Source organism: Ipomoea nil, unplaced genomic scaffold (genome assembly GCF_001879475.1).
Source record: "Ipomoea nil cultivar Tokyo-kokei standard unplaced genomic scaffold, Asagao_1.1 scaffold1043, whole genome shotgun sequence".
In the NCBI taxonomy this organism is placed as follows: Eukaryota; Viridiplantae; Streptophyta; class Magnoliopsida; order Solanales; family Convolvulaceae; genus Ipomoea; species Ipomoea nil.
This window is the reverse complement of record NW_017617471.1, coordinates 12123280-12133608: the sequence shown is the minus strand read 5'-3', so window position 1 is coordinate 12133608 and position 10329 is coordinate 12123280. Positions and strand designations below refer to the sequence as shown.

The following is a 10329-nucleotide window of genomic DNA, read 5'->3' as shown; positions in this document are numbered from 1 at the left end:
ATATACAATGTTCTTAGGGTTCTGATAAAAAGTCATTCGTAATATTCACGTATATTATATGTATAACACTCCCCTTGGATATTATTATCTCATACCCATGTCTCGTTAAAAACACTAGAAAAATCTTATCCGAAAAATCGAGTTGAGGAAAATAGTACATGATATATGCGTATCCATGTGCCACACTAGTTGCCTCATTTAAAAAAGAAAAAAAAAAGAAGTATGTCAATACATAATCAAAGGAAAAAAGACTACAATTGCTTCCCTTCAAGGCCCAATATTCAAGATTGATTATAAAATGTTTCTCCCCTAAAGATAAAAATCTTCTAAGTTTGTGCATTCAAATATTATGAACACATTTTTTTTAAAAGTTGATGAAGGGAGACATTTATTAGTGAACAAATATGCAAGACTGTCACCAGAGCGAACCTTTTGTATGTTAATTTCGTCGTTCTTCTAGAGCTCATATATATAGGAAGAAAAATTTCAGTGTTATATGTCTTGTCAAGTTTCCCTCGATGTACGTAATATTCATTTGTGCAACACATGATGCATTGTCCTCATATAAGACAATATGGGTAATCCATTCACTTGTTATGCCGCACGAGCTATGAATGTGTTGTTTCAATGATCTCAACCATACACACTTTTATGTGGTTTCATATAAAATAATAATCTCTGAGTGCTTTTGTAGGAGTGATAAATATAATATGTTTAACATACTTCCATGAAATAGTAATACCACCACAGAAGAAAGCATAACCAGCTTTAGATCAGGCATTATGGGATCACACAAATAGCTAGCATTTGAGTAGCCCAACAACGTTTTAGCTTGGTTTTTTGCATAAAATAAGCCAAGGTATTTGGTTTAAAATCTTTTGGGGCTAGGTTTTCATGGTTGAGACATGTAGATGGAAGAGTCATTCAATATATGAGACTTCACAAAACGTTGTTGAATATGAAAACTCAATTGACTTATCCATATGTGAAAACTATCAATTATCCCAAGTTGCATTATGCTAATGATCCAATCCTATTTATTTGGTTTGTGGGAGAGGCTTCTTCAAGAGATAAGATTTATTTTCGTATTGAGGCGTCTTGGCTTATCAAAGAAGACTACTATGCTCATACCTGGGTGTCTACTTGGGGTACACATAGGTATAATTTTGTGGAAGGCATTGTAGTGACCGTAGGAACAAATAATGGAATGCGAACGTTTTTGGCAACGTTTTCCGTAAGTAATGGCTTCTTCAAGCTTGGATTTAGAGAATTCAACAACCGTATAATTATCATATATCTCAAAATTTATAGAACCATGAACAACTCTTAAAGGATCACAATACAATGAACGATTCTTAAAGACTCATAATATAATGCTAGATCAAGAAGAATTACTTTGGCACCAAAAGTGAGTAGTTCCAAATGGGTCCATGGTAGTTTTAGGATGTAGTTTAATTTAGGTTATATATTTAGGAATCCCATATTACTTTAGAAAATTTATGTTTTTATTTGGTTTTTAGGAATGTGAGATTAATAAATATGCATTTTATTTAAGTTATATAAGATAATCAATACAATGTGAACATAATTATGTTATATAAGCTCGTTTTGTTTAAATTACATTAAATTTTAAGATATCACATGATAACGTGACATTAATATTACATCAAATTTTAAGAATTTGTGGATATAGTAAGATAACTTTATAATATGGTTAGGGTTGGTCCTATCATTTTATAAGTTAGGCCATGGTAAAGAAAAAAGTGTCATATATCGTATGCATAGTTAACATAAAATTTTAAAATTAAATTTTAAATTCAATGCATGAGTACAAAATACTAATATAAAATAATGTAAAATTAAATGGCTGAAGTGTCAAATTGTACCATGAACCAATTGTGATATGTCACCTTGACCTTTCATATCTGCTATTTCGATACATAAACCATAAAATTTTGTTCGTCTAGACTTTTTAGCAGGTTTCTAGGTTACCTTGATGACGTGGCAACTGTTATGTGTTGATGTGGACTTATTTTTAAGATTCAACATCCATTTCAAGGACTATGTGCTGATGTGGACTGAAGGCCATCCGACTAATCTTCAACGCCATCGACGGAGCTCATTTTGTAAATCGCTAGAAAGTTTCACGACCTTCATTCTCTGGTTGATCTTCATTCTCCGATTCTCTTATACAAACAATATACTAGTGGGTTTGAGAAAGATGATGGTTGGTACCTTCCCTACGTCAAAGCAAAACCTATTCACAAGTTTCTTCACGCCTCTCTTTATATCTCTGTTCTTCTCCAGATATGTTCTCTCTGTATCACTCTCTCGACAACAGGAGCCCCGGTGAAGGTAAAGGCGGAGGCTTTTGGTCTCCACTCTCAATCAGACTATGCCCAATCCTCATACAGCTCAAACAATACTTGGGAATTTTTCCATACTCAATTCTTTGTTGGAGTTGATCATTCGCCTCTGTACGTCGAGTCGTCGACAAGTCGCCGATGGAATGATGGACTGATGAATGGAGAAAGACGTTGCGCAAAAGTAAAAAATGTTGGTCAATAAAAAAAACACCTCCACATCAGCATATTATAACCTATAACTTGATGGCTACCTGCTAAAAAGTCTAGACGAACAAAATTTTATAGTTTATGCCTCGAAACAGCAGATATGAAAGGACAGGGTGCGACATGACATATCACAATTGGTTCATGGTGCAATTTGTCAATTTTTTTTAACAATTTACAAATACCAAACTAATCAGGGAAGAAAACTTTTATATGCCTTGCTAGATGCAAAATCATCAAGATTAATATGGAACGTTATGTTGTGAGCACAGACCTACCTTGCAAGGATGACACAGTTTCATATCCATAATTTCTATAATGTAGATTCATAAAATTTATACTTTAGATTCATAATCATAATTTCTAAATTGTAAATTCATAATTTAAATATAGTAGATTCATAATTTCTATACAGTAGATTCATAATTTTTATACTACAGATTCATAATATATGTACTGTAGGTTCCTAATTTATGTACTGTATAGTTATCAATTATGAACATATAGTTCTCTGAGTTCTGAAAACAGAGTTCAACAATTGGAATCTAAAGTATAAATTTTAGGAATCTACAATATAGAAATTATGAATTTACAGTATAGAAATTATATATATGAAACCGTGCCGAAACCGTGCCCACCTTGCAAGGTGGGCACGTGCTCACAGCATAATTTGCCAATTAATATTCTATAGCATATCTTTTTCAACATAGAGTTGAGATGGCCGAGTTGGTCTAAGGCGCCAGATTAAGGTTCTGGTCCGAAAGGGCGTGGGTTCAAATCCCACTCTCAACACAAGATTGTGTTTTTTAAAACTCCTCAGTCCTCACAGCATAATTTGACAATTAATATTCTATAGCATATCTTTTTTAACATAGAGTTGAGATGGCTGAGTTGGTCTAAGGCGCCAAATTAAGATTCTGGTTTGAAAGGGCGTGGGTTTAAATCTCACTCTCAACACAAGATTATTACTGAAGTGGTTTTTAATAACTCCTTAGCCCTCACTAGTCTATCATCAATAAATTTTGAATAGAATGAAAAAGTAACTACAAAATTATTGCTGTTAAGTTTTGGCCTTTTCACTCGTTAGTCCCCGCGTGATGCTTGCACAATTATACACCCGGAATTGCGTATATATATATATATATATATATATATATATATATATATATATATATATGTATGTGTGTTTGTATATGTAAAGAGAAGAAAAAGGAGGAGGAGAAGAACACCAAGTTATAGTATAACCATCATGTAAGTGTGTCCCTTTCATTCATCTTCACTCACTTTATATAGTGGTCATATACAACCTTTCAAGTACACAACATCAATACATGATTAAATGATAAGCAAATGAAAGGTCTAAATAGTATAATGGCCATAAATATAAATATTTACAACACTCCCCCTTGGCCATTAAATAATTATACTCATGCATCGTTAAAAACCTCGCTAGAAAAACCCTGTGGGAAAAACCTAGTCAAGGAAAAGAGTACATGTAGTATCAATCATGTGTTGCATCGGTTGCCTCGTTAAAAACCTTAGCCTAAGAAAAACCCAGTGGAAAAAAAAAAAAACTTAGCTAAGGGAAAAAGAGTACAACCATAAGCCTTCTGGGCATCATCTTCAGGATTTAAAAGTCTCCTAGACCGAGTTTATCGCTCCCCCTGAAGACAACAGTCTTCCTAGACTCCGCATCCCAATTTTATAAACATACTTCTCAAAAGTGGATGTAGGCAGGGACTTAGTGAACAAATCTGCCAGATTTTCACTAGAGCGAACCTTTTCAATATGGGTAAAAGAACTTAGGAGCAATATGTTTAGTAAGACCTCCTTTAACGTACCCGTTACTCATCTGTGCAACACATGCCGCATTGTCCTCATATAGGACAGTCGGGGAATCAACATTGCTAATTGTTCCGCATGAGCGATGAATATGCTGTATCAGTGATCTCAACCATACGCATTCGCGTGCGGTTTCATATAAAGCAATTATCTCCGAGTGATTAGATGAGGTAGCAACTAAGGTCTGTTTAATGGACCTCCAAGATATAGCTGTACCTCCACAAAGAAAAACATAACCAGTTTGCGATTTAGCAGTATGAGGGTCAGACATATAACCAGCGTCTGAATACCCTTTCAAAGTAATGTCCTGGTTGTTTTCAAAATAAAGACCAAGCTCTTTTGTCCCTTGGAGATATCTAAAGATATGCTTTATTCCACTCCAATGTCTTCTGGTCGGAGATGCACTAAATCTAGCAAGTAAATTCACTGAAAAGGCAATATCAGGCCTTGTGCAATTAGCCAGGTAAAGCAAGGCTCCAATAGCACTTAGGTAAGGAACTTCAGGTCCTAGAACCTCCTCATTATCCTCCTTAGGTCTAAATGGGTCCTTTTCCGCTTCAAGGGATCGGACCACCATTGGGGTGCTAAGGGGATGAGATTTATCCATATAGAATTTCTCCAATAATTTATTAATGTAGTTGGCTTGGTGAATGAAAATTCCATTTGGAAGATGCTCGATCTGCAGGCCGAGGCAGAACTTGGTTTTTCCCAAGTCTTTCATTTCAAATTCTGCTTTTAAGCATGAACATGCTTCTATAAGGTCTTCCTTTGTTCCAATAATGTTCATGTCTTCGACATAGACAGATATAATGCAGAAGCCATTAGATGACTTCTTAATGAATATACAAGGGCAAATATCATTTTTAACATATCCCTTCTTCAGGAGGAATTCACTCAGATGGTTATACCACATTCTACCAGATTGCTTCAAGCCATATAATGACCTTTGAAGTTTGATGCTATACATGTTTCGATCTTTATCCCTCATATTGGAATTTTGAATACCCTCGGGTATTTTCATGTATATATCAACATCTAGTGACCCATAAAGGTAAGCTGTCACTACATCCATCAACTGCATATCTAATTTCATACTTACTGCCAATGATATTAAATAGCGGAATGAGATGCCATCAATAACAGGAGAGTATGTTTGATCAAAATCAATTCCGGGTTTCTGCGTGAACCCCTGAGCTACCAATCTCGCTTTATATCTAACCACCTCATTGTTTTCATTCCTCTTCCGTACGAATACCCACCTGGATCCTACTGGGATCACATTTTTTGGGGTAAGTACGGTGGGACCAAAAACTTTTCTTTGATTAAGCGAGTTGAGCTCTGCCTCAATTGCCTGTTTCCACTTCAACCAGTCAGAGCGCTTCCGGCACTCAGTTATTGACTTTGGTTTTGGATCCAGATTATTTTGTGGAATATTACAGGCAACTGCATAGGCAAAAGTGTCGTCGACGACTATTAAATCTCTGTTATATGTTTCTCCTGTATCAACAAAATTTATGGCCGTTTCTATATTGACATCAACCAGATCATCGTCATTTCCCAAAATATTTTGATCTGGATGTTCCGCATTCCCAGTGTTCGTATTATTTAGAGCACGTGCAGGTTCACTGGGTTCTCCGTCTTCGGGACGGTCGTCTTCAGGACGGTTAACATTTTTCTAGAGTGACTGAGATATTTTACCAATTCTCGTCTTCCGTGGATTTAAATCTTTTGCACCAAGTGGTCTCCCGCGCTTCTGGCGATGGGGAGTGTCAGTGTGCATACTTGGTCCCACGGGGACTTCAACTCTCGAAGGAGCATTCACAGCAGGGATATGGGACCTAGTCACTCCTCTGTTATCAGTAAAAGCATCTGGCAGGTTATTTGCTAAATTTTGCAAATTAATAATTTTCTGAACTTCTAGTTCAGTTTGACTAGTACGTGGGTCTAGATACTGAAGATCCTTTTCATCCCATTAGATTTCTCGGCATTTCGTTAAATAAGGTCTTTTATCTCCCCCTAATGCCGGGAAATAATCTTCATAAAAAATGCAGTCAGCGTACCTCGCGGTAAACTGATCTCCTGTCATGGGCTCTAGGTATTTAATGATGGAAGGAGATTCATAACCAACATATATACCTAGTTTTCGTTGCGGGCCCATGGAGGTACGATTTGTAGGTGGTATGGGGGTATAAACTGCACACCCAAATACACGCAGATGGGAAATGTTAGGTTCTACACCACGTAGTAGTTGCAAGGGGGAATAATCATGATATGCACTAGGTCAAATTTGAATTAAAGCTGCAGCATGTAATACTGCATGTCCCCAACATGAGACTGGTAAACCAGACTTCTGCAGTAATGGTCTAGCGATTAATTTAATACGCTTAATCAGAGACTCAGCCAAGCCATTCTGAGTATGGACATAAGGTACAGGATGCTCCACTTTGATGCCCAAGGCCATACAATAATCATTGAAAGCCGTTGATGTGAATTCTCCAGCATTATCCATTCTTATTGATTTAATGGGATAATCTGGGAATTGGGCATTCAACTCAATAATTTTCGCAACAAATTTAGCGAAAGCTTTGTTCCTCGTGGACAGTAGACTAACATGAGTCCAACGGGTGGAAGCATCAATAAGGACCATAAAATATCTAAATGGTCCAGAAGGTGGACTAATAGGTCCACAAATGTCCCCTGCAATCTCTGCAGAAATATAGGCGATTCATGTCCAACCTTAGTACACGACGGGCGTACAATATATTTACCTTTCGCACAAGCCACACATGTAAACATATTTGGCGAAAGTACCTGAGATCTAGACAGGTTATGTCCAGCAGAATTAGATATGATCTGGCCCATCATATTCTGCCCAGGATGATCCAGACGGTCATGCCACATTTGAAAAGAATGTGGATTTTTTAGTTTCATGGTAAGTGCCACAAATGAATCATTGGGTTGTATATAGGTATAATATAATCCAGAGGATAAAGAGGCAAGTTCCTCAACCTCCCGCTTTTGACCAGTGATCAACTGAGTCATGGTCAAGAACTCCTCTTTGTTCTTAGTCTTGGTTTCAATATGGAAACCATTTGAACGAATATCCTTGAAACTCAGCAAGGTTCGTTTAGATTGAGGGTACAACAAAGCATTTTCAATTAGTAGCTTTGTACCCTTAGGGAGGATGATGGATGCTCTTCCGGAGCCCACTATTTGTACCTGATCAATAGAAATGGTAGTAATATTACTACTTGATTTGTTTAAGGTACGAAAAAACCTCATATCCGTTAGGATAGTATGCGTGGTTGCACTATCCACCAAACACAATGTTGGTTCATGCTCCATTGTGCGAACAACAACTTTGTAATGTTGTAAGATCTTCGGGGTTACTTCTCGAACAGTGGTTGTTCGTTACTAATTAACCAATGCCTTGGTACAAAAAATAGCATGTGAAGGTTAAAAAAAAAAAGATGAACCATTCATCATGATAAAATAGAAAACATAGAAATCAAGTCATAAAACGATATGAAAAAAAAAAACATAAGTTCATAATCCAAAAAAAAACGATACGAAAAATAGGTTCATAAACCAAGAGCATAAGACAGATCATTCTTGATCACCAAAGTCTTCAAGCTCATATTTTAAAAGATCATCATCATCATTCATCACTGCATTTGCTTCAGGCAAATCAGTGTTGGTGTGATGAGATTCCTTTCTTGACGGTTGCTTATCATTTTTCTTTTGCGTCATTTTGTAAGCTTCAACCAGATGCTTTGGTGTACGACATGTACGAGACCAGTGTCCCGTACATCCACACCGATAACATGTTTGTGACCTTGATGAACCTTGATCACTTTGTTTCTTATCTTGGGCCCGGGAGTCATTGTTGCCTTTGCCTTTACCACTTCGATTGTTTCGACTGTGACCTCTACCACGACCCTTTCCTCGACCCCTTCTAGAATTGCTTCCCTGGGTAATATGATGTGCTTCAGGCGCGGGGGCAGACCCAGCAGGTCGTGCATTATGGTTTTTCATCAACAATTGGTTGTGCTTCTCGGCCACAAGAAGTGCAGATATCAAATCAGAATGCTTTTCATAATTCTTTGCCCTGTACTGCTGCTGGAGTACAAGGTTACTCGCATGAAAGGTAGACAGAGTCTTTTCAATTAAGTCTGTCTCTGAAACTTCTTGTTTGCAGAGCTTTAGTTGCGAGACTATCTTATGAAGGGTCGAGTTGTAGTCAATAACTGACTTATAGTCCTGAAACCTCAGGTGAAGCCAGTCAAATTGGGCTTGAGGGAGGACAATCGATGACTGCTGGTTAAAGCGGTCCTTCATGGACTCCCATAATGCCAAAGGGTCCTTTTCAGTCAAGTATTCATTTTTCAGGTCGTGGTTCAAGTGGTGACGTAAGAAAATGAGAGTTTGGCCTTCTGGACGTTTGTACACTGTGACTCAGCAACAATGGTTTGGCTTAGTTCTTTAGACGCGAGATGAATCTCGATGTCTAAAGCCCAAGTCAAATAGTTGCTACCGTCAAGTGCGAGCTCATTAAATTCTCTTTTGACGATAGAAGACATGATCTACAAAACATATATCGTATGGTTTCATATACATTCATAAAATCATATGTTCTCATAGCAAAAAAAGGAATTTAATAGGATCTCTAGATGCAAAGCAAACTTCAAGAGATGAAATTGAAAGGTAAAAACTGAAAAACAAATTGACCTTTCAGATTCATGCAAGAGGGAAACTACCGTATTGAAGCATAGCAACCTTATTAGTAACATGCTCATATTGCAGTAATAAATCACAAAATAGCCATGATTAACATAATTTAACAATAGCATCTATGCAATTTAATTTGGATGCTCTTATGCGCATCATACATTATCAATACATTATATTGTGTACGCACATTACATTATCAAAATTCATGTGTACAATGCAAAAAATGAATTTTGAATATGAATGAATAAAGAAAGTAAATTCTTAGAGATAAAAATAATAATAATAATAATAATAATAATAATAATAAAAGACAATACGTATAGAAATCTATTCTTGCTATGTATATGTAATCAATTCTTCCATCATACAATACTTAATCAAGAGGGACAAGACAAGACAATTTTTTTTTTAAATGTACGAACTATGCACACACTGTAGAAGCAAAATCACATTTGTTTTTCACAGAAGCAAAATAAAATAGAAATATATATATTACAAAATTTCGATTATGACATACATCCAAAATTTTGATTATAACATACATCCAAATAATTCATTTATGACATGCATCCAAAAAGATTTAGAAAAAAAAAACAGTTTATCTAAAGAAACAATCCATTTTAATTGTAATTGCTATTCAAAAACAAAATTAATGAACCATATTCTATTTTCACAAAGAGAAGGAATTAAAACTTTCTAGATGCAAAATTTTCACAAAATATATAAAATTATAAATATCTATTTTTTTTTTTTGGGAAAATATATACAATCTAATAGTGGATTATATACACACATTATTTATCATATGAAAGTAAATTTCAAGAATACAAAGGATCAAATATAATCATTATGAGCCAAATATGCAGTACGTACATTTCTTCCGAAGAGACAAAGATTTTAGATTTCCTTATTCAAGAATTTGCAGGCATATATACAAACTATGCGTACATATACAATATCATACTTATCTAGACAATATAATATAATATATTAGGAAGATAACCAGACATATTGTGTTCATATATTTCATTCAATTCGCAGGATATAGAATTGGAAAAATATATTCATGAATTTACACAAACATACATATATGAGCCAATATGTGCAATTCATATTTCAAATTTCAGAAGAATATGTATCATATAAAACAATATCTTCAAAAGGAATCAAAAGGCATATAACCAAT

At 35.6% G+C, this 10329-nt stretch overlaps 1 protein-coding gene and 1 non-coding gene across 2 annotated transcripts; one reads left to right on the top strand and one right to left on the bottom strand.

Annotated features, from left to right (window-relative positions):
- Positions 1-3281: 3281 nt before the first annotated feature.
- Positions 3282-3362, top strand: TRNAL-AAG. The gene has a single exon. It is a non-coding gene; the product is annotated as a tRNA-Leu (tRNA).
- A 4656-nt stretch (positions 3363-8018) lies between these two features.
- Positions 8019-8750, bottom strand: LOC109181277. The gene has a single exon (XM_019331029.1). It carries the CDS (start codon positions 8748-8750, stop codon positions 8019-8021), a length of 732 nt encoding a protein of 243 aa, XP_019186574.1.
- Positions 8751-10329: the final 1579 nt, after the last annotated feature.